This window comes from Maniola jurtina, chromosome 1 (assembly GCF_905333055.1).
Source record: "Maniola jurtina chromosome 1, ilManJurt1.1, whole genome shotgun sequence".
Classification (NCBI taxonomy): Eukaryota; Metazoa; Arthropoda; class Insecta; order Lepidoptera; family Nymphalidae; genus Maniola; species Maniola jurtina.
Window position 1 is genome coordinate 5752913 of NC_060029.1, and position 27611 is coordinate 5780523.

Here is a 27611-nt window from a genome sequence, read left to right on the forward strand (position 1 = left end):
ACGCGGTCTTAAAATTTTCATACAAATCTTTGAGCCCCTGTAATTTTAAAACTACATATTTTTAGAAAAATCTAAAACACCACAGACACAGATATTAGTTTCTAGAATATGTCTGCAAAATTTCATGGACTTTGGTTGCTTAACATTCAAATGAAATTGGAACTACGATTGTATGAAACGAGTGGAAACGAGTGACGGAGAGAGCCCTGTTATTGATTTACGTATTTGGTAATTTACTACAAAACTATAGCACAAACCACAATGTCCCCGTAGCCCAAAGTTCTTGTTAAATTACAAGTATTATAATTTCAAGGAAAATGTATCACTATGTAGTGAAAATGGCACGAGGATTACGTCGAACCCATTTACAGGAAAATCGGTTACCATTCAAGTCTAAGGAATTTCATTCACGTTTAATTAAAAGGTAAACAGCTATCGTGAGGCCTTCGGCGTAAGTTGCCATTGACATCATAGGTGTCGCTCGGTCGCTTATATTTGGGTGATGTCACGGAGTAGTAAATTAACATAATCGTGTGTATATGCTTTGTGGATGTATCACGTTGTCAAACATTGTTACTTGTTATCTAATTTACTATCTTATACAATGGTTCCTGATCTCGTAAGATTTAGTACCTATTACCTACCTATATCTTGGCTACCTATTTTATGATTTGAAAATAAGTACTTACAATAAAATTATCAACTCAACTCTCTGATAGATTTATAATCGACTCTGGTTTGGTTTGGTGGAAGGCTTCGACCGTGGCTAGTTACCACCATATCGAAAAAGCCGCCAAGCGTATTAGCGTGCCGGTACGATGGCTTATAGAAACCAATAAGCGGTATGGGATTATTAAAACTGACATAATCCCTTCCAAGCTAGCCCGCTTCCATCTTATACAGCATCATCACTTACCATCGGGTCAGATCGCAGTGAAGGGATAACTTATAAAGGAATGAAAAAAGGCTACGTAAGTAGGTACGTATATTATCAACTCCAAAGGTAATGCTCTCAAAGTTTGAACGCCCATCTAATTTTTCAACTCTGCTCGTAGCTCTAAATCACTGGTATTCTCATAATATTGGAATGCTAGACCTAACCTAACCTTATTGAGAAGGAGTGAGGTAAGCTTGGTGACCTGAACTTCATAAGACCGCAAGCCCCTGTGTCCTTGACATACCAAGGGTCCTGTGAAATGCCACAGAGTACCGAGTACCGACCTCGGTGACTAATATGGTAGTGATGCATTATGATTCAATATTACGTCGTACTTTGTTGAGCCATCCCTTGCATTTGGGATTTTAACCTACGACCTGATAAGAGGTCACGTATGAATAATTTTATAGGTATTAAGGTACCAAGGATGGCACTCTACAGTCCACAATTAACTGATCAGATGAATCGAAGCTCGCGAGTAGAACGCACGTGTCGATTGTATTAATCGGCATTATACCATTAATTGGATATTAATAATTTTTAAGTGGGTTACGTTTTTTTGGCCACCACTAATTTAAGCTTTGTTTACTCATGGCCGACTGTTCAAACGTTGTGTGAATTTCAGTGGTTCCAAAGATGATCTAAGCGTTTGATGTGAAATCTTGGTAATTAATGTTAAAGTGGAAATCTTAAATAAAAAAATCTTGGGATCTATGATTTGTTGATAAGTGCGTGATAGTGTGTGATAATGGGTGCGGTGAAGAGCAAGCTGGCGTTTTGGTGCCCGCCTCGGTGTGGATGCTGCGGACATCGGAGAACTGATTCTTATGACCTAAAAGATCTTCCACGGCCTCCACAGTTGGATGCATCTGTCAGTAAGTACTAACAACTTTTTCATAACAAGTCTGAGGCATCAGCTGTTTTCGTCATATCATAAAAATCGAAAACAGTCATAACATAAAATGCAAAAAACCCATTTTTTACTCTTGGAGTTTTCACTGTTTATGTAGTTGTTGTTTTGAAGTCGGGCGTTTTAAACAAACGTTTATAGGTCGATAAAGCTGAACACAAGCACAGCAGGAAACAAGAACAAGGGTCTTCGACGTCTTTTAACACCTGGGACTTTTGTCCCAGGTTAGATTTCGGTTCAGTTTAGGAAATTTGCGATTGTAGGTACCTACAATAATAGCTAGGTAGGTATGGTAAGTGCTTAGCTGGATTTTATGGAATGCCCTAGGCTGTATCGAAGAAGTGCTGATCTCTAATCAATTTTTCGATGCAGCCGAATCTTTCAGTTGCATTATCAGTATTGGAAAATGCGTTTCGTGCGCCTCTCGCGGGTCTCACAGCTCCTGGTCCTGGTCATCTAGTCATATAATGGAATGCGATCACCTTCTAAACTTGTTAGCCGTCACATGTCCTTTAGGTACTTGACATAATTCTTATCCTAGAATTATACAAAATTATGTCTTTAAGTATTCAGTTAAATCATAGGATTAATAGAGACAAGGAAAATCGTAATAACTATAGTTAAGATGAATATGTAGATACTAGATACTTAATACCCACTTAGCGTAGCTATAACACGATACAAAAAATACCTGTAACAGAACATAATGCAATAAATACCTAGGTAAGTATACTGACATAATCGATGTCATTAAATTCTTGAGCTTCGTGTCTGTGTGAGATAAAATAATCAATCGGAGTGTACTATTAAAATTGTTGAAAAGGATCTATTTATCTATTCATGAAAAAGATTGATTTCACACGCTCTGCAGCGTGATTAGTCAATCACTTGATCTATAACAGATTTCGAATTAAAGAACGGTCATGTTATTCTACGTTTGGAATTTAGATGCCTAGGGAAAAACAATACCAGTGTCGTACCTACTTAGTTATTTAAACAGCTTTGATTAGTATCGCTATAAATCTACTCATAAACAACGACTTATGTTTTAGTCTGCAATAATGTACTCAGAGCTAATGACAATGTGAGACAAACGAATAAAATTACAATGAAATTTACGAACCTCTGTCCTTTGATGTTGGCCAAAAATAAAACACTCGCGGTTTTCTGACGATTTCGTGGATATCTCAATAATTTCGACACCAACAGTTTGCTTTAATTCTTAGCACTGGCACTGGTCTAAATATGTGAGGAATTGCGTAATCAATTTACATTTACTTACGCAGGAACACCTTGTCTTGACAATTTCAGATTTACTGATTCACAGCGCTTTAACTTTAACTATCAAATTCAAATCTAAAAAACTTTAAAAAAACCGGCAAGTGTGGGTCAAACTTGCGCACCGAGGGTTCCGTACTCGGGTATTTTTTCCTATAAGAGTTCCGTTTTTCCTTTTGGGATACGGAACCCTAAAAACGATGGGCTCTACATTCTTAAGATGGGCCTCTACTTCGGGAAAGCTGACTGTAGACGTTTAACAGTTGTCATCATAGATGAAATGAAATGAAAATGATTTATTTGTTTTTTAAAACAGGTCTTTAGATACAGTGCACACTCTGATACCCTTTCTGCATTAAGTATGTCAGAATATTTGGAAGACGCGCTGCAGTCAAACTAAGTAAAATAATCTAAAAGGAAAAACTGACTAACTCTAAACATAATTGATTGATAATTGACAATTAAAACCGCCGAGTTCAGAAACTTGAGATTTTGCATGTAGATTCTTTCTAGTAGACCGTGGGGGTCTAAAGAAGGTAGGTAAGAAGGGTTTATATATAAAAAATTCCACGAGAATTAGTAGTAAGTAGTAACTAGTAAGTACCACTAATAAAGTGACCTAACTTGAGCTCTACATCCGGAATCTTTAGCTAAATGCGTACCTATTTCAGAAAGAGATAAATGAATAATTTTACACTTTGTTTACACCTACCTACATAATATTATGTCATACTAGAAGACATGGCATAAATAAAAATTTATATGATGAGATAAGGATGAGATTCAGAAAATGGAGGAAAAGTCAAAATATCGTTAACTTTCATTTATTTACAGTAGGTATACCTACCTACTCATTACAATCAACAAAAAATAGAATAATAGAAATAACAATGAAATAAAATAACAGAAACGTTCCTCAATTTATAAAAATAGGCTCCACCAGCAGCGTTGTAGGAAAAATTACATCAGAGAGAATGCTAGATTAACTTTACGCCCGCGACTTCGTTTGCGTGGATGTAGGTTTTTAAAATTCCCGTGGGAACTCTTTGATTTTCCGGGATAAAAAGTAGCCTATGTGCTAATCCAGGGTATAATATATCTCCATTCTAAATTTCAGCCCAATCCATCCAGTAGTTTTTGCGTGAAGGAGTAACAAACATACACACACACACACACACACACACACACATACACACATACAAACTTTCTCCTTTATAATATTAGTGTGATTTCATCAAAATAGTACAGTTCGAGCGATGACGAATTTGACCTCTGACATCTGAACAGCTGACAGACGTAAAAAATATGTACATATAGAAGCCATAAACAAGTGATGAATTCTGGCGGGAAACTACTCTGGTCCAGTAACTTGAAAAATGAAATGCGTGGTCGAGCGCATGCCGTTCAAGGTGAACTGGTGCACGCGCGAAACCTACATACATCTGAATGATCTCCATGTAACGGAACCTTGAATCCTATGCATTGGATATAAAGTTTAAAATACAATATGACATCAGAGAGAATGCTAGATTAACTTTACTTCTACGGTGGCCAGGTGATGACAACTGGTACATATCTATTGTATTGATTTATTTATTTATCTTTTAAGGCTTGAAAGGGTCTGATTAGTGATTGATTGATTAGGTCGGATTAGGTACATCCGCTTGTCCCAGTAATCGTGAAGACCTGTGCCCTCGAAATTGTAGATGAATGCCTACTACTACAGCTAAGTAAATGCACATGAGAAAGAGGCTAGCCCCCGGATCCATGTCGGCTGGGCAGAGCTTAGGAAGCTTTGGAGCTTGATAACCAATGTTTTGGAACAGTGTATGTTGCCAGAGATGATATTGTAAGGATCCGAGACATGGTTGCTAAGTATAGGCGAGTCACTCAGCGAGCCATGGAGAGCTGTGATTGGAGTTTCTCTACACGATACAGAAATGAGGAGATCCGTAGATTAGAGTAAACAACATAGCTCAACGGATATAATGTATAAATTAAATAAAATAGTCTATTAATTGGGAAAAAATGTCATCTCGTAGGCTTACCTACTTGAATTGAAACCGCAGCTTAACAAAAATTTACTTGTGACTTTATTCAAAGACCTAGGTATTATTACTGCGATGATCTTACCTGTTGCTTATGCAGAAACCTACGCGTGCGTGGGAAACCTAACTCTACCAGTCAGGCCTTGATTGGATAGTTTATGCATCCAGATATAGATGTTTTCACCCACGCTAGTAGGTAATTAATACCATTTTAAACCATGTAATTATAATACCGTGCCGAATGATAATTTTTTCGGTCATCTCAAATCAGGCATTTTGGAAATAACCTAAACTACACTTTTTAATTAAAATGAAGAAAATTGCATCAAGTAATACATATATAAGTTGTATGCTTATTAGTTGTCCTAATACTTGCGTACTTTGTTATTCAGATTTTTATCAACCAACACATACACAGAAATAAATAAAATATGTATCGAGAAATAAATTTTGTTTGAAGAATGGTTCACTAAGTTAGAGTTTCCTAGTATCTAGTACCTTACTAAGTCTTGGTACCAAATTGAGATATTACGATAGAATTCTACTAATTGACCTATGGTCATGAAAGGGTCAGCATTGTTCGTTATGTCTCGAGGGCAAGATTGTCTCATAGTTAAAGGCAAATCAAGTCCACAAATGAGTGTTCTCAACATCTTTAAGATGGAAGGCAAATATGTAGTTGCATAGGAAAGAATTTTTTAAGTTTTCTAAAAACCGCTGAAAAAACTGGAACTTGGTTCGGTGCACCGTACATTTTTAACTGAACATCTAGGCATTTTTAAAATTAATTTTAGGTAAGTTCCAGTAGCATGCAAGACTTTTCTAAACAAAAATTATTTCCTACTAGATGATTTCTATTTTTATGGGACGAAATATTAAAATCTTGGTATAGGAATATCGATAAATGCCTCCATGTCATTACTATTGCATTGCATTAACTACAGTCGCAGATGCTATCGAGGTCCAGACAGAAAATCCTATTACGTCTTTATAGTAGTCACCAAATAGGCTAACATAGCACTATGGCAAACCCAGTTTCCGATCGTCTATATCAATCTTTAAATGGTTAGGTTTCACTCTTTATGGAAACCATTTGACACACCGCTACTTTATATACTCCTTGTGACTCAGGATCTTTGGAATTACATTTTTGGTCATAATTTTTCATTAGGAGACATGAGTAATCTCTGAGTTCCGTCAATCATTACACTTAAGAGTATTGCATTGTAGCACTTTGAGCCATGTTTGCTTCGTGACATCACCGAGAAGTAGGAGTATTATAGATGAAGCCTAGAGCGGGAACTAACAGTCCATGACGGCATTTATGAGGAACTACACGTTTGCTCAATCAATTATCATCCTGTGTAACCAAATCGTGTAGTTCCAAATAACGTTCGAATCGATACCGATGATAAAAGTGAAGTGTTCTGTAATAATTATGATTGATTGAAAAAAAAAAAGTTGAAAGCGCGTAAAGTGTAGTTTAAGTTATCAGAATGGAGTACGTTAAGAACTTGTGGAGGCATTGGTTTGGGAGACGACAGAAGTACATCATCATACCATTTCAACCAGGTAAACTTCAAAGATCGACCGTCATTTGAGGGCCCTCAAAATTATCTCTACTTAAGAAAGATTTAAGAAAAATGTTTGAAATGCTAAGAATGAAAAAGATTTTGAATTATTAGTTATCTGTCGATAAAGTTTACTTGGCTCAAACCCAAGTGCGAGGCGCGAAAATTTTTAGCGATGACGAGTTCCATCAATAAATAAAAGAAACTCCAATACTACGTCATATTCGATTCTAACAAAATTCGTATATTGTCACATAATATACATACTACTATTATGATCTATGGATATTAATAAATAAGTTTGAGAGAATTTATGGATTCATTCTTAGGTGACCGCTAATTAAATATTATAACTTATAGATAAAGATATCAGCTATATTATCTTCAAAAAATACAAATCCTAGTGTGTTAGTCATGTTTATTTAAGATCACTTTAATAAGTTGTATTCTGTTCTGTTTACTACTAATACATAATTAATTGTTTATTCAGATGTCATCGATGGAACGAGACAAGGCGTCCTCGCAGTGCAAGGTATCGACTTCTGCGTCGAAGCTAATGGGGAAAATCATCATACGAATAAATTTAATCTCATGACAAGAGATGTTGACAAGTGTCTGGTTGTGAGACGAGGTCAGGCCTTCAAATTGGATATTCTGTTAAACCGGCCGTACGATGCCAACCGAGATGCTATTTCCTTCATCTTCTATGTGTCAGGTATGACTATTGACTGTTGATTATTATTATTGATCTTTTTTACCAATAACTAGGTACATTAATAAATAAATCAAATTAAAATTGATACTTAAATCTACTAGGGTCTACGAACTACGAGTAATGGACTAAGTAAAAGAAGTCTAATAAAATTATTGATAAAATTAATTATCAAGATTGTCGGATGTTTTTGATAACTTTTGACCTTAGCGTGGATGCAAAAAATTTGAATTATGGTCCGATGTGTCCTTATTCTTTTTTATGGGTAAAAAACTGACATTAGCATATTTTGAAAATATGTGATTGATCATGAATTCTGATCTCAGAACTGTTTTCATTCTGCCGTCCTTTAACTAAAAAGATAATAAGTGCACAAAATAATTTTTGACTTATTCCCAAAAAACAAAATCAATTTCAAAATGTTTCTAACGTTTTTAAAAAAGAATGCGCTAAGGCTTTTAGTTAGTTTTTTTTTTTAAGTTTGGTCCTAACTACGTAGAATTCTTTAATATTACCTATACATCAAATATTATTGAGGTGACAACTCAAAAAATATTTTTAGTAAAAGGCAACATTGCAGTCTAGACTCTGGAGTGCAGTGTGTAAATAAATGAAGTTCCAATACAAGTGTAAATTAAAAATTTATAACACCCCCGACGATCCAAAGTATTTGAGTTTTCCAAAACATCATTTTCAAAATAAATAATTATGTATTTAGGCAACGTCCATCTTGACAGCTTGACATTTGTCTATTGACATAATATTATGAAACTAACGGTTATATAACCTTCTTTTCTACAAGAAAACTAGAAAAGAGCTGATAACTCTTAAACGGCTGAACCAATTTTTTTAGATTATAGCTAAGAACACTCTCGATCAAGCCACCTTTCAAACAAAAAAAACTAAATTAAAATCGGTTCATTCGTTTAAGCGCTACGATGCCACAGACAGATACACAGATACACAGATACACAGATACACAGACACACAGATACACAGATACACAGATACACAGACACACAGATACACAGATACACACGCCAAACTTATAACACCCCTCTTTTTGGGTCGGGGGTTAAAAATAGCTTTGATGAATCGATTTGCTGATATGCACATAAATAATAACTGCAGTGAGTCATTGTTTATTTTTAGCGTGATAAAGATGTAACTTTCCAACAGATGTGGAGAGACGTGGGCCATCCGACGATACGTCGGCGGCTGTACCTATGTTGGAGAAAGGCTCGGAAACCTTGGGTGCATGGAATGCTGTGTACGAAGGTCAAATGGATTCGCATCTCATGGTGGCGGTGACCCCCGCTGCAGACTGTATTGTGGCTGCTTGGCGTATCGACGTTGATACTAAATTGAACGCGGGTGGATCGCTCAGTTACACACACCCACTGCCAATTTACGTGCTCTTCAATCCTTGGTGTTTGAATGATAGCGTTTACATGCCAGGTGAATTACTTCAATCCAATGTTTATGTTGATACAATTTAACTTTTTACACAAATCGTTCGAAACCGAGGTAGATTTTACAATTACGATTTTTCAATTGTTTGTAGAAATTTTACAAAATTTTAAACCTAGTAATTTGTAATTTCGATATGCGTACACGCAGGTATCTTTCGATTTTTTGTGTCACAGCAAGATCTTAATTCAATATAACTTTCCGAAAAAATGATACACAACAAGAAGCGTCGGAACAATATTCCGATCTCTATGGTTGGAAGTTGGAACTTATCTTCGCCGACGAAAACTGCTGCCAATGCCGGCCGTTGCGGTCATTTCGCAATTTTTTTTTGCATTGCGTAACTTCATTCCGTTACAAAAATTGAAATCTTTAGATATTATACTAAGTTGCTTGTGTCCATCCCAGGGGTGCAAGCTATCTCTATATAAAAATCGGTTAAACGGATAAACCGTGAAAAGGTAGCAGACACACTTTCGTATATTTATAATATTATGGATTTCCTATCTAGGTCACAGTCATCGCGAGGAGTACGTGCAAGATGACGGTGGACTCATGTTCCGAGGAGTGTACAATAGAATCAAACCCACGCCATGGAATTATGCGCAGTACGAGAAGGATATATTGGAATGCGCGCTATATCTAGTCAGAGAGGTCGGAAAGGTAAGAAGTTAAATGCATCTAATTAGATCTAAGACGCAAAATGAAAATGGATATAATTTCATTTTAAGAAAAAACTGATTTTTAACCGACTTCAAAAAAGCCGAGGTTTTCAATTCGTCGGAATCTTTTTTTTGAGTACTTGGGTACTTTAACGGTTTCCTAATTTCTTTGACTACTTACTAATACAGGTTGTAACCAGAACACTAGCGAAAAACGAAGACAGGTGATTCATATTACTGATGATCACTGATAAGTAGCCATAACAAAAAAACGCGAAAAAATAATTTTAAATATCCTGTATTTTTAAAAGTTCACAATATATTGCAAGTAAAACATCTGACTGACACTAGAGGCCAACGAACTTTGCGTAAAAAGTCCACTCGGAATCAATGTCATAGGTGGGGCATTGACCCAAGTTTTGCTCGATAGGTATACATTGCAGGTTTGGAAAATACTAAATCACTAAAACTACAAGATAAGGAAAATGATTTTATTGGTATTGGATTGTTAACACTAAGTTTTTGCTAGCGTTCTAGTTACACCCTATAGGTATAGTCTGTTTGAATGTACCTATCTTGATTGCTATTTTATGCATTAATCATCAATAACCCCATTATCTTCGGTAAATGGTTAAAGGTTATCATCATTAATTTATTAATAAAATATCTATGTAGAAATTCGCAATTTTGTTTATCTATTTAAGTTAAAGGAATTTTGAATTTAGATACGACAATTGCACAGTTGAACATTATTGCATAGCTAAGTACACATTATTACCTCTTTTAATACATATATCAATTAAAATCTTTGTACATTCTATCTATTATGAACAATAAAAGACTGTTGTCCTTTCATAACTTTAACTGCAAAACATATTTTTTGAGTTATCTACAAAAAACGGTAGTATTTTCCAAAACTAATGTTTCTAAAAAATAAAGCTTCGCAAAACCAAATTTTCAACTTAGTTTTTAGTTGGGTCTCACGTAGCATTAATATTTAGAAACATTAATATTTTAAAATTCACATGTATTTGGCGATAACTCAGAAAATAATTTTTTGCAGTTAGTGACTTTTTAGTTATAGGACGTCAGAATAAACTCTAACTATAAAAACGAAAAATGTTTCTACCTATGTCCGTTGTAGATTTTGAAACCATCCGATCGTTGTGTACCAAAACTGGTTTCATTAGAAAGGCAATAATGTGAAGATGACTTTAGATCACTAAACAATGCATTAGGCAATCTTTTTATAGCGTAGTAGCACACGTCGGGTATCCGCTAACTTAGGTAGGTACATAAAAGCTAAATTGATTGCAGGTTAAAGGCCGAGCGAGAGGAGATCCTATCAGAACAGTGCGAGCATTGTCTGCCGCAGTCAATGTTCAAGACGACAATGGTATTTTGTTCGGAAACTGGGCCACGGAGCTGAGCGACTACAGTGGAGGCACGCATCCTCTCAAATGGGTCGGCTCGCTGGCCATCCTGCAGAAATACTATGAAAAGAAGAAACCGGTGAAGTACGCGCAATGTTGGGTGTATGCGGGTGTTTTGACGACAAGTAAGTTTCTACTGAAAGCATACAAATATTTGAGTCTAGGTCAGCTATAATGGGTAATAGATTACCTATTACTTACTATTTTTATTCTGGGATTTCAAAGTATTTATAGTAGGTACCTACCTATATGTACCTAATAATATTTTAAGCCTCAATAGCTCAACGGTTATAGGAGCGGACTGAAATCCGAAAGGTCGCCGGTTCAAACCCCACCCGTTGCACTATTGTCGTACCCACTCCTAGCACAAGCTTAACGCTTAGTTGGAGGGGAAAGGGGAATGTTAGTCATGATTAAAAATGGCTAATATTCTTTTTTTTTTAAAAAGTATTTGACCTAAGGTCGATAGTAGTAACAAGAAAAATGACCCCTACTTAATTGTTTCAGTCTGCCGAGTGTTAGGTATTCCATGTAGACCAGTCACAGGTTACGACGCGGCACACGACAGCCAGGGTAGTCTGACCATTGACATCATCAAGGACGAGGAAGGCAACACCCTGGAAGAGTTTACCAGGGACTCTGTATGGAACTACCACGTTTGGAATGAGGTTAGCTACATTTAGAACTTAATAGAGCCATTATTTAGTGGTTAAGAGCAATCACGTAAGTCAATAAAATTGTTTGGCAACGAATATTAATAGACTGCTATACTTTATCGGTTTCGCTGCATCTGTTTCATATAAAACTATTCTTGGTAAGAGCATTGACTGAACTTGGTTCATTAATGAAGGAACGCTTTATTTGTGTAAGTGGCTAGGTACATATAGCGATGGTATAGCGTAACATATAAATAAGACTGGTAATTCTGACGTAAAACTCGCTACGTAATTTGGGTAGGTATCGATTTTCCTTGGGGTCCTTGACATTATAGGAGTGCACGGTGGGTTGGTACTTGGTGGTAGATATGGTGGTACTTGATGTTATACCCAATGAACAGTAGGTATATTATGTATCGTATAGTATGATATAATTGTATTGCGAGAGTCTTATCTAAATATACCTACCTATAAAGCTCAGAGTCACTCAGTGGACGTTGAAGAGAGTTATGCTTGGAGTTTCTCTACCTGATCAAATCTAAAATGAAGAGATCCGTAGAAGAACGAGAGTAACCGACATACTTGTAGCTCAACAGATGCAAAGCTGAAGTGGCAGTGGGTAGGGCATATAGTTCGAAAGACGTATTACGATATTACGTTGAAGTCCCAAGGGCTAGAATAGCGACATCGAACCGGAAAGCACAAAGTTGGAAGATCTCACACTAGGTGAACACTGACGTAGAACAAGTCGCACGGTGTCGCTGGATTAAGGCGGCACAAGACCGTGGCATGTGGAAGTCCTTACAAGAGAGACCTAATATGTCACAGTATAAGGAGATATTATCCTTACTCCGTGTCTATGTCCAGCTGTGGACATCTGATGGTTGACGATGATGATATTGTCGAAAAGCTTTGATCTACTGTTGAAGTTTGAACTTCATACAATTGTATCTGCGCTCAACGACCTCTGTGATCCTTATTATGAAGTTTGTGCCTGTTTGTTGATTTTACCTATCGACTTGTTAATCCATTTATAGGTGTGGATGGATCGTCCCGACCTAGGCGCCGACTATAGCGGTTGGCAAGCAATAGACTCCACGCCCCAAGAAACCTCAGAGGACGTGTATCGCTGTGGACCAGCCTCCTTACGAGCAGTGCGTGATGGTGATCTCCAAAAGCCATACGATGCTTCCTATATCTTCGCGCAAGTGAATGCTGACAAAGTATGATATTGAGCCCAGTCTAATTCAATAAATACACACAAACAAGTAAAATTTTTTACACAAATATACGAGTAGCTAGATTTAAGAAATGGGTTGGTAGTAGGTACCTACCTAGGTTGCGAGCATAGGTAATCTTTGGCTCGCTTCCTTTGTCTGCTTGGTCCCCGGTGACCAAGCTATGCTGCTATGATGCTGCATGCTAGGATGATTTTTTCTTGTTTTGGCTGAAAGAAGGCTATTTATTTATTTTACATAGGTATTAATGTACTGAAAGCATATAAGTAAACTTTAAGAAAGTAACGAATTTACCCTACACCCTAGTTAGGTACTTGCTCAAAAATTTTGTAAAAAGAAAAACCCTTGATAAGATCGTTCAATTTTACGTCACATTCTGCGATATTATATTTTTTTCAAATATAAAACTATTATCTCTCAAATTAAAATAAATCTAACTTTTATTTCAGGTCCTGTGGAAATATTCCGGTGAAATCCAACCGTTAAAACTTTTAGCACGCGATACAGTATCAATTGGACAAAATATTTCTACAAAAGCAATTGGCCGTATGGAACGAGAGGTATGTTTTACTATCCATTAGTTTTAACCAATGCAACCTGTTTTAAACGGTTTTAACTTTTTTGAGGTTTATTCATATTTTTATTGTTCGTAACGCCTGTTGATTTTTATTAGCAAAATATTTTTTCACGTAAATTGCTTTTCGAAATCTCAAGGCTATTTGAAACGAATAAGATTTTCAAAATAATAACTATGTATTATAGCCATTATGTTTTTCTTTCACAGGATATCACGAGTCTTTATAAGTACCCCGAACGGACGCGAGAAGAGCGCGATACTATGGAAAAAGCACTCCGCAAATCTGAAAGTATCTTCGCAAGATACTACCTCAATGATGCCTTCAATGAAGTCACTTTCGATTTTGAACTTAGAGACGATATTAAAATTGGCCAAGACTTCAATGTGGTAAGTAGAAATTAATGTGTGCGTCCGCTTTTTGACTGATTTCTAAAACTGGCCAAGTGTGAATCGGACTTGCACACGAAGGGTTTCGTACCATCGTATGACAAGCAGCAGATTGACAGATCGTAGCAGACAGACAGACAGACACACTTTCCCATTTATAATATAAGTATAGATTTACCTACTTTATTTATTCCAGGTTCTGCACATCAGAAATCGTTCCTCTATAAATGAGCATCACGTAAAGGGAGTGCTGCGGGTGGACACGGTGACGTATACGGGAGTGACGGGCGATGGAGTTAAGAGGACCGAGTTTGACAAGGTGTTGGCACCAGAGGCGAAGGAAAATATCACAGTCAACGTCACATTCGATGATTACTACAAGAAACTGGTTGATCAGGTAAGCTGTTATACTATGTACCTAGTATCTAAACTGAAATTATGTCTGCGACTTCGTCCGCGTGGATATAGGTTTTTAAAGATCTCATACTCAGGCATCTGGATGACCAGAGATCATCCAGATGATCTGGTCATCATAGGATATTCAGAATATCTATGTCAGTCTCTGGGATGCAAGCTATAAATCTGTAAATAATTTCATAAAAATTAGTTTGACGGATGAGCCTTTAAGGTTGCTGTGGGAACTCGTTGATTTTCTGGGATAAAAAGTACCTAGCCTATGTCCGTCCCTGGGATTTAAGCAATTATATTTAAAAATTTGGATAGTATGGATATCTCATGGGACATTATAATAATTACGGGGCACATACAGTGTGGAAGAAGTCAGGGGCAACTGCATGTTTACTTTTAAAATTTTCTTTCACAGGCATCCTTCAACATAGCGTGTTTGGCCACGATCGTAGAGAAGAACTTCGATTATTTCGCACAAGACGACTTCAGAGTTCGGAACCCTGACATCAAGATTTCTATAGACGGCAAACCAGCCACACGACAAGAGTGCACGGTTATTGTGAAGGTGGAGAATCCTTTGCCGATACCTTTGAAGAATGGCAAGTTCTACATCCAAGGAACGGGGCTTGAGAAACAGATGAAGATTGAGCTTGATGAGGTATGAAATAAAATTATACTACTATATAGGTATACCAGATACTAATTATATACTAGAAATCTTACTAGAATGAAACCGATAAGGTGTAATCCTCATCGGTTTCATTCAGCATTCTTGGTAAGAATTTGTAAACTAAATGCCATGGTCGGTAGGTAGGTACAAGGTAGGTGTTCTAGCCAAATGCTTTAAATAAGCATGCAAACAATCTAAAAATTAAAGATCACCGTATACATTTATATTATTTATTTATAATAATAATGCGAGCACATAGTACATTATGAATAAATAAATAAAACCTTTATTGCTGATATAAAAATAAAAATAAAATAACAATGTACTTTGGTAATATTGCGATCAGCGCAATAGTATCAAATCCCTTTTGGTGCATAATATACCTCCTCTAGATATTTCCAAATGGGTCTATTTTAATCTTCTCTTGTCCTTAGTACCCCAGATGCCTGCTTCATGTCGTCAGCCCAGCGCTTCCTTTGTCTACCACTTTTCCGCTTTGAGCCATCCCGGCCATCCCTAACTTCCCATTCAGTCATATTTGCTGAAATTATTCGTTTTTTTTACAGAATGTGGCTCCAGGTGCTATTGCAGAAGCGCAGTTCAAGCTCACCCCACCATGGGCCGGTCGATTTCAGATATCAGCCAAATTTACTTCCAAGGAAATGCGTGATGTGGATGGCTTCCATACGTTTATGGTCAAAGCTCTTGAAACCAACGGTATTCCATTAATAGACGCTAATGAAACAAGGCAGATTTAAAAAGTCAACGAACTAAACAGCCACAATAATGTACTATAGAGGAATTAAGTTATGTATTTGCAAAAATTTAAGTATCTACCTTTTAAGTTTTTTAGTGTAGGTTTGTTAAAAATATAAGGAAGAACTTGTATGTTTGTCTTGTTATTTTATGTTATAACCATTGGTTAAGAGGCTGTATTAACTTGTGTTTATAAAGCGTGAATGTGTATCTAAGTGATGGTTGAATTGGAATGATCTTTGAATCTCAATACCGACCTAAGAGTAACAAAATAAATATATAATTTTTATTATTATTAATAAGTAGCTTAGAGAAAAACCAGGAGTAGTATTGTTTATCAATGTACGGTATGTCAATTAATGTAATTTATCAATATATGAACAATAAATACACCTAAGTTTATCATTAACAGGGCTCTATCCGTCACTCGTTTCCACTCGTTTCATACAATCGTAGTTCCAATTTCATTTGAATATTAAGCAACCAAAGTCCATGAAATTTTACAGACATATTTTAGAAACTAATATCTGTGTCTGTGGTGTTTTAGATTTTTCTAAAAATATGTAGTTTTAAAATTACAGGGGCTCAAAGATTTGTATGAAAATTTTAAGACCGCGTAACTTTGAAACCGAATATTATAACAGAAATCTGGAAAACCACAGACATAGATATTCGTTTCTAGAATATGTCTGCAAAATTTCATGGACTTTGGTTGCTTAATATTCAAATGAAATTGGAACTACGATGGTATGAAACGAGTGGAAACGAGTGACGGAGAGAGCCCTCTTAAGGGTTAATTGCCGTGCATTATTAATTTTTTTATATTGTTTGAATATATAAATTAACTTATACGGAAAATGCCTATATAAATGTTAAAATGTAAATAATATTAAATTTGTTATAAAACTTAAAGAGTTTTTTAATTCCCCAAACGTATCGATAAAAGTTTTATTTGCAGGGTTTAACAAAAGTGCAGTTACAAGTAGGTATGCAATGCAGATCTCGCAAAACCTACGCATTACGAATACGATTTTTTTATTAGGTACCAGTGATATTCGCGTGTTATGCCAACTTAATAGTAGATATGTATTTATGAAGTTACTTTCAAAGAATACATCAAGGATTTTGGAAGCGCCACCCCGCCATATTTCTATGGAATACATGCAATATTCTAGTATCTTACCGAGGATATAAAATCTAAATATTTATACAAGTATATATCTTTATATTCCGTTAACTTATTGACACATCAAATAAGGTCAGGAACTTCTGGGTTGTCAATGAAGTCTGGTGAGGGTTGTTTACCCTCAAGTTTCAATCTTGGGTCTATGTAGTCAGGTTTTAATTTTGGTTGAGCCATTTTTGTCAAGTCTAGTACGCAGTCAGCAGGCCCTATTTCTAATAATTCCCTTTTCGATTGTGATATTCCTCCTTGACAATCTTTAACTTTTTGATCAGTGTAAGGTTGTGTTATTTGTTTAATTTTCTTTGGAACAACATTTTGTTTTATAACAAAATTTGCTTTCGGCATCGTGATAACTAAATGACCAGTAGTTTGGGATCTTTCAGCTTTCGAGTTTGTTGTATTTACGTCTTTAGGAAGATGAAGTTGAAATATTTTGTCTCTTATTGTAATTCTCACATAATTTGGCTGAATATCTACGTCAAGTAGACTAGTGTCTAAATGCTTGTACACGGCTAAGTCTAAAGTGTATTTATCTAGCTCTTCATCACTAAACTTGAAAACTATTTTTGGTTGGTTTATATTAAATGGTCTGCCGTCATCAGTAAATAGTTTATATTTTCGCTTTTCTTCTTTTTTCTCATCCGTCTCACAGCTTTTTAATTTTAACTGTCTCATACGTTCAATTTCATTTCTCACTTCAGGGGCATGCTCTGTTTTTTCAGCCCAAAATTTCTTATTTCTTTCCTCTGGATCCATGTTCTTGTACATGTTTTCCCATTTATCTTGTATATCTTTTTCAAGGCGTACTTTCTGAGCTTTTCTTTGAGACATGTAAATACTTTGCTCAAATATTATATCAGATCTAATAATAGGAAGATTCTGTAAGGCTTTGATGCGATCAGATCGTTCAATATCTTTACCGTCAAGTGAGTTAAGTTGAGGTAAAGTTCCGATTACAAAATCACGATAGTTTTCGTAGTCTGTACATGGATTCCCAGTCAAATATAAGTTTTCCAAATTGTAGTTATCCGTGAGACTCTCTACACTGACGATATCACCAATAAAGTTAAGAGTCAGATCCAATTTTTGCAATGACTCACATCTTTCTAGATTTTCAATTACTTCAATATTGTTAAGTGCTAAATTCAGATATGTTAAATGTTTCAATTTGTTTAGATTTTCTATTCTTGCAATTAAATTACTTTGCATTAAAAGTATTTTGAGCTTTGGGCACCAGTCTTGTAAATATTCTATTTTTTCGATATTTTCTTGATGCAAAGCAATCTCTTCCAACGGGGCCAGCAAACAATCATGATGTTCTGCTTTCTTTCGCACCAAATCCACTGTTATATTCACCATTTTTATATAGAAAACTTTATTTTGAAATAAAATCGAAAGAAATTAACGATGTATTTAATGATTAATTATAGCAAAATGACAACTAGCTCTTGACAATGGTCATGACAACAGACTGTAGTCATGACGACTACAGTTGCTAAGTAAGTAACTTAATGTTGACAGAGTCTACTCTATCCGTAGATATAAATAAAGCTCCAAGGAGAGCTTTAAAGCTGTCTATGATAATCTTTACAGCTGGTTTGAGCTGGATGTGAAAAATGTCTGGTTTCCCACCTTTAACTCCATTTCCAAGTTTCCATGTAGTACATCATAGGTAAATGATTGGTCTTAGCTACGCTCTGAGACAGCGAAGACATTTATATACGTAGAGTAAAATATATATTAATAGATATTTATTTTTCAGCATAATATCAATGAGTTAAATTTTCTTTTATTTGTAACTATTTTTAGGATCAGCCAATTAAATAAATATCTATTTAAAGATGCCTAGGAAAGTAATGAAGGGCAGGGCAATGATAGAATCAGCAAGATATGAAACGGTTATCTTTCCATCTCGGCAGCAAGCTCGGCAGCGGGTAATCCGTCATTTAACATTCCATCGGTGGCACCCGGCCCGTTCAACTCAAGCGTACTAAATTAATATCGCCTTGATGTAGAGGGTATTAAAATATTTTAAACGACGCCATTTATAATATGGCGTTCAGATATCAAGTCGCAAGAGCAGAGCATATTTTATTCCACGAAACTGCCAAAAGACAATGAGGATGAAGGATTACTATCATCAGCGACTCGTTTTATTGTTATTGTTTGAGGTTAGGACGAAAAAAACGAAGATGTTGAAAAAACGAGAGACGTTTGGATGAAATAGGGCATGACAGAGGGAAAGACGGTGTTATTAGTAAAATGCGCTGGTAGAGTGCGGCGCCCCGCGGTCTGTGTGTTTTTAGGGGCCTGACGCAGCGGGGTGCTCCGCTGCCTGCTTAGTGAGCTGACGTACACAACACAAGTCTTATTTCCATAAAATTCTATTACTATGCAGTCTCAAATATAGCCCTTGTCACTTCTGTGTAAGGTTTATTGTAGTTTGCGTACATTTAAAGTACATCATCGACAGATGTTTCTTGCTGTACATGAACGACGTTCCCACTTATTGAAAGCAGTCAATTTAACATTTTGTTGTTTAAACAAACACCCAGTTGCTCTCTAGGAAATATTGATATTAAGAAAGTAATTTATGGCGTTGAATCAATATCGTATTCAGAATATTATATGTAAAACATGAAAGAAATACCAGTTACTTGGAAGGTTAGTTTTGTTACTTGTTGATAGATGGCGTTACGAGTAGAAAAGTGTATTCTAATTTCTGAAACAAACAATAAAATAAAAGCTTCAAACGTATAAAACTTCAAAGTTCAGGAATCAGGAAAACCTGTATTGGTGGTTTTTAATTATAATCGATGCCTTAAAGCATATTAATTATTTCGATTATTTTTCTCTAGTTTACACTACACTCCCCAGTGCTTCTTTCCAGTCCAAGAATTTTTCACCTTGAGCTTTACCAGGTGGTCTTCGGACGCCCGATCTTTCATCGACCTTGTATTCCAAACATAACACTGCTTATTCAAGTGAAAATCATCTTGCTAAAACGGAAGGCCTAAATAAACCATCTGCCTTTCATTAGTTCCATGTGAATAGTCTTTAGTTAGTATTCGGAATTCGTATTCCTAAAATCTATTGAAGATGTTATTAATATAAATAAGATGTTTGACATTTTTGCTTTTAATAAAAGGTTCTTTTAAAATCATAGATTAATAATTTAAAATGAAAAAAAACTTTTTCTTGATTACAAGGTCCAGCAAATAATATGGAGCTTAAAAATTAATTACCACGGATGGCGGATCTTTTATCAGTCGTTGCTAGACTTTGTTCACATTGTGTTAATCAATTTTTCTTATTGTACCTGCAAGTTCATATGTGTCTATAAATATTAGGTATTCTTCATTGATAGACTTTGTATTTTTAACTGTGTGCTGTGATAGTCTTCACTCTTCTCCAATCTACAGTTTAGGCTGCATCAACACTTGCCATCAAGTCTGATTGCAGCAAAGCGTTAGTTAGTCTTTAAATAAATAAAATAAAGCCAGTTTGGATAATTTAAACTTAATTAGCTTTAATTATAGCAAGATTTTTTTTCAATAACACAGCGACGGATTCTGCAGTAGGTAGGTAGTTTTAATCTGTCTCGATCTTAATTTTTTGCGAGATCCGTCTGACCCAATATCGGTAGGGCCGAATGGGTCCGGCGAGTGTTTTACACGCAAATGTCAGTATCAGTCAAAACAACCGTCATCACTCTACCACGTCTGTGTTAAGATGAAAAGAAATAAGGAGCGGTTTGGTGGTGGGTCTCCACTTGAGGGGTTCCGAGACTTTTAAATTTTTTCACTTTATAGGCACTTTTAAGGAGTTAAGTCTGTTTCTTCATGCATAATTTGTGTCTATTGTGAAGAAACTCAGCACTTTTTTTCCTAAAACAAGTTAGCCCTTGACTGCGATCTCACCTGGTGATAGGTGATGACTGATGATGCAGTCTAAGATAGTAGCGTACCGGGCTAACTTGGAAGGGGCATGGCAGTTTTTATTAAACCCATATTGTAGGTTAATACGAGGCATCGTACAGGCAATAGGCAAGGATCTCTCTCTATGAGCTATTTTTTAATTTATTACTTTACATTAATAATTACTTATTTTACAATTAGTGCTTAATTGCCGAGTAAATAAGATGTGGTTTATATATTCTTTTATTGGTTTAGCCATAAAGAATATTCTTCTTAAATAATTAAGACATTTCAATCAAAAGCGATCAAAAATTAATGAGACCTCGACAGGAGAAATTGACGAAATTTTGTGGCTTCTGAGAATCTGGTCGATCTGTAAGAGTGCTTTATTTTACAGTAATTAACAATAAAAAGACCTCCCCGGTGCAGTGATGACTTGAGTGCTTTGCTCTTAGAAGTGGCTACTACTATCCTAGCTTTGATTCCTGACAAATAGTAATTTGGGATTTACTTACTATGATTTTATTGATTTTAAGCGAGTAATAAAATGTGCACTACGACTTTATATCACTGATTTAATAATTAAATTAATATTTTATAATTTACAACGACTTGATATGCTTCCGAGATCACCGACAAGAGAGAAGAGAGAGAGCGGTCATAGACACCATATCAGACACAGTACTATTTCAGTGAGTACGGGCAACATTAGGCTTCAAATTTAAATTTTACTTCTAACACTCCCACTAAATTTAAGCCTTATAAAAATAAACAGTAACAAAAATTTAACAACAGAATGATACATTTAAAATTAAGTGTTAAGTGTTACCAAGCCTATCTTTTCTCTCAACAATCTAAACTTGTCTCTACTCAAAGCTTTAGTAAAAATATCAGCATACTGATTACTACTGTAAAGTGCAAACATACTTTAAATCAATTACTTTATCATAGTACTTTTCTTTTACAAAATGATACTTAATATCAATGTGTTTCATCATCATTCATTCATCTTTTATGAAAATTAGCATTTCTTATAACACTTATAGCACTCTGATTATCTAAATTTAGGCAGAATGTCTGTTGTTTATATTCACCAATATCACTTAATAACTGTTTAATCCAAATGGCTTCTTTGGTAGCGGCACAGGCTGCCATGAATTCAGCCTCTGTTGTCGATAGAGCTACAGTTTGCTGACGTTGGCTGGACCAAGTTACTGCTGCTCCATTCTTTATAAACACATAGCCCGTGATTGAGCGTCTGGTGTCAACATCATTGGCATAGTCTGCGTCACAGTAACCCAGGATTTCATGGTTCGTTGAAGATAGATAACACAGACCATAATTCTTGGTTTCTTTCAAGTATTTGAAGATTTTCTTGACTGTGTTCCAGTGAGATTCATTATAGCAATTAAGAAATCGACTCACCAGGCTTACAGCAAACATGATGTCGGGCCGGCTTACTATTGCTAGGTGCATCAGTGAACCCACTGCTTCTCTGTAAGGGATATTCTTGTCAGCTGAGCACTCTCCTTTCTCGAGCTTTATATGAGGATCAACTGGAACACTGTTAGAATTGGCATTGTTCATATTAAACTTGTTCAATAATAGCTCAATATATTTAGATTGATGTATAAAGATGTATTTGTTACATTTCTCGATTTGCATTCCAACAAAATTACTAACTGAGCTTGTTTTTATTTCAAAAATTGTTTGCAAATCACTGATAAGCTCTTTTAATACAGACTTATTCGTTGAAAACAATAGCCCATCATCCACATATAAACATAAATAGCATTTTGTTCCATTTATATTGCCAACATATACACATTGGTCGGCTTTGCTATTGACAAGCCCAAATTTCTTCAAAACTGAGTTAAATTTATTATTCCAGCACCTTGGTGCTTGTTTGAGCCCGTAAAGTGACTTGTTGAGCTTACATACCATGTTACTTTTGCAGGTTAGACCTTCTGGTGGAGACATAAATATATCCTCTTCTAATTCTCCATAAAGAAAAGCAGTTTTGACATCTAATTGAATAATTTCTAGATTATATTCAACAGCTAAGGACAATAATAGACGGATTGAGTCATACCTGACTGTTGGAGAGAAAGTTTCCTTGTAATCTATACCTTCAGTTTGTGCATAACCCTTGGCACAAAGTCGTGACTTGAACCGTGGACCCGTTGGCTCGTCTTTGATTCGGAAGACCCATTTACATCCAATCACTTTGGTGTCTGATGGTTTTTCTACCAATGTCCAGGTTTCATTCTTCTCATGAGCTTCAAGTTCTTCACTGATAGATTCTCTCCATTTATCTGCTTCGCTCGAACTCAATGCATCTCTGTATGTTTCAGGAGCTGTACAGAATAGAACATCTTCATTGTAACACAGGTAAGTATTCTCTTCTAGTTTTCTTGTACTTATTTTATTTCTAGGTCTCAATGTAATATGTGAAATCAGAGGAGACTCGATACTAGACTCACTAGTCTCATCAGGTAAGTATTCACTTTCTGACTTATTTTCAGTGACAGTGTCTTGTGAGCTATCTGAGGGATTGTCTTCACTTTCACACGAATCACTTCTCTGGTGAGTTTCTGTTGTAGTATTCAACTCCACAGGAACATAATTTCTTTTGACAGTAGATTCTAGGAAAGTAGCATCTCTACTTTTAATCACGGTCTTGGAGTTGGGTACAATAAACCTATAACCTTTAGTATTATCACAATATCCAATGAAAATCATCTTCTGAGCTTTAGAATCCCATTTCTTTCTTTACATTATATGTTATTTTATTCACAAATATTTTCTTACAGATCATCCAAAAAGTTATGTAATATCTTCTACCACCCAGTGATTTGGTTTCAACAAGACCACAGACATCTGAGTGTATGAGTTCTAATATATGATTCAATTTTGAACCTTGACTTTTGAAGAGCAGTGGTGTTTGCTTTCCTTCCTTGCATGTTGCACATGCAAAAGTGACTTTCTTTTCTAATAAGCAAACACTTTTCTATTTTCTTTCATCTTTTCCAGACTATTTAAGTTCAAATTAGCCATCCGGTGGTGCCACTGGTAAGTATCTTGCTTGTCAACGTCGGACATGTATGCATAGTCCTTGGAGATATTCTGCCAGTACATGTTGTTGATTTAGCTAGCTGCTGCCACTGGTAAGTATCTTGCTTGTCAACGTCGGACATGTATGCATAGTCCTTGGAGATATTCTGCCAGTACATGTTGTTGATTTAGCTAGCTGCTGCCACAGGTAAGTATCTTGCTTGTCAACGTCAGACATGTATGCATAGTCCTTGGAGATATTCTGCCAGTACATGTTGTTGATTTAGCTAGCTGCTGCCACTGGTAAGTATCTTGCTTGTCAACGTCGGACATGTATGCATAGTCCTTGGAGATATTCTGCCAGTACATGTTGTTGATTTAGCTAGCTGCTGCCACAGGTAAGTATCTTGCTTGTCAACGTCAGACATGTATGCATAGTCCTTGGAGATATTCTGCCAGTACATGTTGTTGATTTAGCTAGCTGCTGCCACTGGTAAGTATCTTGCTTGTCAACGTCCGACATGTATGCATAGTCCTTGGAGATATTCTGCCAGTACATGTTGTTGATTTAGCTAGCTGCTGCCACAGGTAAGTATCTTGCTTGTCAACGTCAGACATGTATGCATAGTCCTTGGAGATATTCTGCCAGTACATGTTGTTGATTTAGCTAGCTGCTGTTACCACTCTCTTATTTTAGTTATTCACAATAACACACAGAAATAATAAAACAGCAAATTATTATATATTACTTGGCCACCACTATGATTTGACTTACTGATAGTATATTTGTAGCAAGTTCCGGCATATACAGGACATCTTTGAATAAACTTTTGTCATTGCTAACCTCTGAGCATCTCTGACATCTTGCAAAAGTTTAGACTTTACGGAGTCTGCCGATATTTGCATACCTGAGCTCTCAATTGCTATTATCATAAGCTTGTAGGAATCAGGCAGACCGGAGAGTAGCAATGTTCCCAACCACTCATTATCCACTTTGAAGCCTTTTCTTAGCTTATGAGCTGTCGTGATGATCTTACTAACGTATTCCTCTACGTTTTGGCATCGGTCAAGTGTCGTAGTGCACAAGTCACGCAGCAGACCTACTCGGCGTGTCAGCCCGGAGTCGTCAAAGGCACGTGATAAGTTATCCCAGACTTCTTTGGCTGTATTCGCTTCTTGAATGTGTACGTAATTAATAGGATCAACTAATAAAATAATCTTTGATTTTGCTTTAATGTCCAGCTTCGGATCCACGTGGTCATTGTCACCGTACTCTATGCAACACCACAAATCTTCATGTTGCAGATATGTTTGCACTGCAAATCTCCAGGTATTATAATTATCTCTTCCTGTGAGTTTTTCTATTAATGTAAGTGGATTCGCCGATGACATTTTTGTGAAAAATTATTTTAGTGCGAAATGCGGCGCACGTTGTCGCGAGGTTGTTTTGACAATGTACGTACAACTTTTATTTAATCGGGCTTCCGGGCCCTTAACCTATTGATTTTAAGCGAGTAATAAAATGTGCACTACGACTTTATATCACTGATTTAATAATTAAATTAATATTTTATAATTTACAACGACTTGATATGCTTCCGAGATCACCGACAAGAGAGAAGAGAGAGAGCGGTCATAGACACCATATCAGACACAGTACTATTTCAGTGAGTACGGGCAACATTAGGCTTCAAATTTAAATTTTACTTCTAACAGATTTCAAGATTGTCTCTGGTCTAATCTCGCAATCGTAGCTATTAATAATATACCACCAACAAGACGTGCTGCCAAGCGTGAACCCAGAAACCGATTAGTGGTAGATAATACTTAGGTAGATAAGTTTGATCAAAATACTTTATCACATTCCATGCAGCGAGTGCGCGTGTGTTGCGCGTGTGTTGCGCGTTTGTTGCACGTGTATTGCGCCTGTGTTGCGGGTGTATCGCGCGTGTGTAGAGCGTGTGTTGCACGTGTGTAGCGCGTATGTTGCACCTGTATTGCGCGTGTGTTGCGTGCGTTTGTTGTGCGTGTGTTGAGCGTTTGTTGTTCATGTGTTGTGCGTGTATTACACGTGTGTTGCACGTGTGTTGTGCATATGTGCCACGTGTGTTGCGCGTGGTTTGTGCGTGTGTTGCGCGTGTGTTGTGTGTGTGTTGTGTATGTGTTGCGCGTGTGTTACGCGTGTGTTGCGCATTTGTTGCTCGTCTGTTTCTCGTGTGCAGTGCATGGTTGCACGTGTGTAACGCGTGTGTTTTGCGTGTGTTGCACGTGTATTATGCGTGTTTTACGCGTGTGTTACGCGTTTGTTGCGCGTGTGTTGCATGTGTGTTGCGTGTTTGTTGCTCGTGTGTTGCTCATGTGTTGCGCGTGTATTGCGCGAGTGTGTTGCGCGTTTATTGCGAGTGTGTTGAACGTGTGCTGCGCGTGTGTTGCACGTGTGTTGTGGGTGTGTGGCGCGCATGTTGCACGCGTGTGACGTACATAGCCAAAATTCCACGGATACGTAAGAAGTGATTTGCGTCCTCGATTCTAATTCAAACCGCTACGTTAATGTGGAACGCCCTTTCGGCATCAGTTTTCCCCTCCACTTTTAACATGGTTTACCTGCCCTCATGTCAAGAATGAATACTTAGGCCTATTCTAGGCAAGCGCGTTCCATCTTAGGATGCATCATCACTTGCTATCTGATTGCAGCCAAGCCTACGTATAAATTTAAAAAAAGTGGCATGAGTGCAATCGCTGGTCAGTAAGCAACGCATTAGATATGAGGAGCATCCCGCATCAACTCACGCGCAATCAACGATTCGTCTCGCAGCCGTGGGCGTGGGAGCGGGGCGGGGGACACCAGGGGCCATTCTCACGTAAATAATTACCGGCGAGGCTCAAATTACAAGGCGCCGCAGCGGCCTGCCGATACATATTCATCACGTGTTAACGCCGCGCGTGACTGCTTCCTCAGGGCACTTTTGATCGCGATCGGGACTAGGCTCGCTTGCCGAGCAAGCCGCTTGTCTTTGCAAGAAGAGTTGCTATGCTGCCGTCCTATTTTTTGAATTATCGTCTAAAAACGTGGGAGCATTCGAACACAGATTTTTAAATAATGCTACGTTGGACCAAGGTTTTTAGTTTAGTTCTAAATAGCATCAGAGTGAAATAGAGTGAGGGAACTCTCGGTTTAAATCCTGAATCTGAATCGCCGGTATTTCGTAAAATATTAGGTTATGGATGACGTGAAATCAAAAACAATACTCGATTCATAGGCTTCGACGTTTTGTTACAAGTTCCCAAAATATCGTGAACAGCGGTAGACATCATAAAACTGTGGTGGTGGGTAGCATTTTGAAGACACTTATTAATTAGAAACATCAGTCTTTGATAATTCCCACGTTTTTTGGCAATAGGTATTGCCAAAAAACGTGCTCTTGCTCCAGTAGGTATTCAAAAATTTTCTGCTATAAAAATCATCACATTGCATTGTAAGAATTACATAGGTTCAAGAATTATTACTTAGTTCAATTATTATTCAATTCTATAAGACTTAATTGAACAAAATCCTTTTCCAAGTTCCAAGGGATCATAAACATAAAAGTTATTAACACCCTTTAAAATCTAATTTATATTTATGGCTACTAAAAAGCACTTAAGGATATCAACTAGAGATAATACAACAGAAGTCGATCATCAGCGTCAATGAATTCCTAATTAGAAACATCAAATCGCGTACCGGATGCTGTGTAGCTT

At 36.7% G+C, this 27611-nt stretch overlaps 3 protein-coding genes across 4 annotated transcripts; 1 reads left to right on the top strand and 2 right to left on the bottom strand.

The window, feature by feature from the left end:
• Positions 1-1385: 1385 nt before the first annotated feature.
• On the top strand, positions 1386-15832 carry LOC123877722 (annulin-like). 2 transcript variants are annotated; one of them, XM_045924621.1, is made up of 12 exons: positions 1386-1812; positions 7235-7459; positions 8636-8914; positions 9438-9589; positions 10906-11146; positions 11529-11689; positions 12715-12900; positions 13365-13475; positions 13700-13879; positions 14076-14276; positions 14703-14945; positions 15524-15832. In XM_045924621.1, the coding sequence occupies exons 1-12, from the start codon at positions 1686-1688 to the stop codon at positions 15713-15715; spliced, it is 2298 nt and encodes a 765-aa protein (XP_045780577.1). In that variant the 5' UTR covers positions 1386-1685; the 3' UTR covers positions 15716-15832. The 2 variants fall into 2 exon arrangements, with proteins under 2 accessions (XP_045780577.1, XP_045780651.1); XM_045924695.1 differs by lacking the exon at positions 1386-1812 and adding an exon at positions 6461-6745.
• A 677-nt stretch (positions 15833-16509) lies between these two features.
• LOC123877851 (protein tilB) lies at positions 16510-18328 on the bottom strand. Its single transcript, XM_045924812.1, has one exon. It carries the CDS (start codon positions 18256-18258, stop codon positions 16963-16965), a length of 1296 nt encoding a protein of 431 aa, XP_045780768.1. The 5' UTR covers positions 18259-18328; the 3' UTR covers positions 16510-16962.
• A 6144-nt stretch (positions 18329-24472) lies between these two features.
• Positions 24473-25582, bottom strand: LOC123874444. The gene has a single exon (XM_045919832.1). It carries the CDS (start codon positions 25260-25262, stop codon positions 24642-24644), a length of 621 nt encoding a protein of 206 aa, XP_045775788.1. The 5' UTR covers positions 25263-25582; the 3' UTR covers positions 24473-24641.
• Between the last annotated feature and the right edge of the window lie 2029 nt (positions 25583-27611).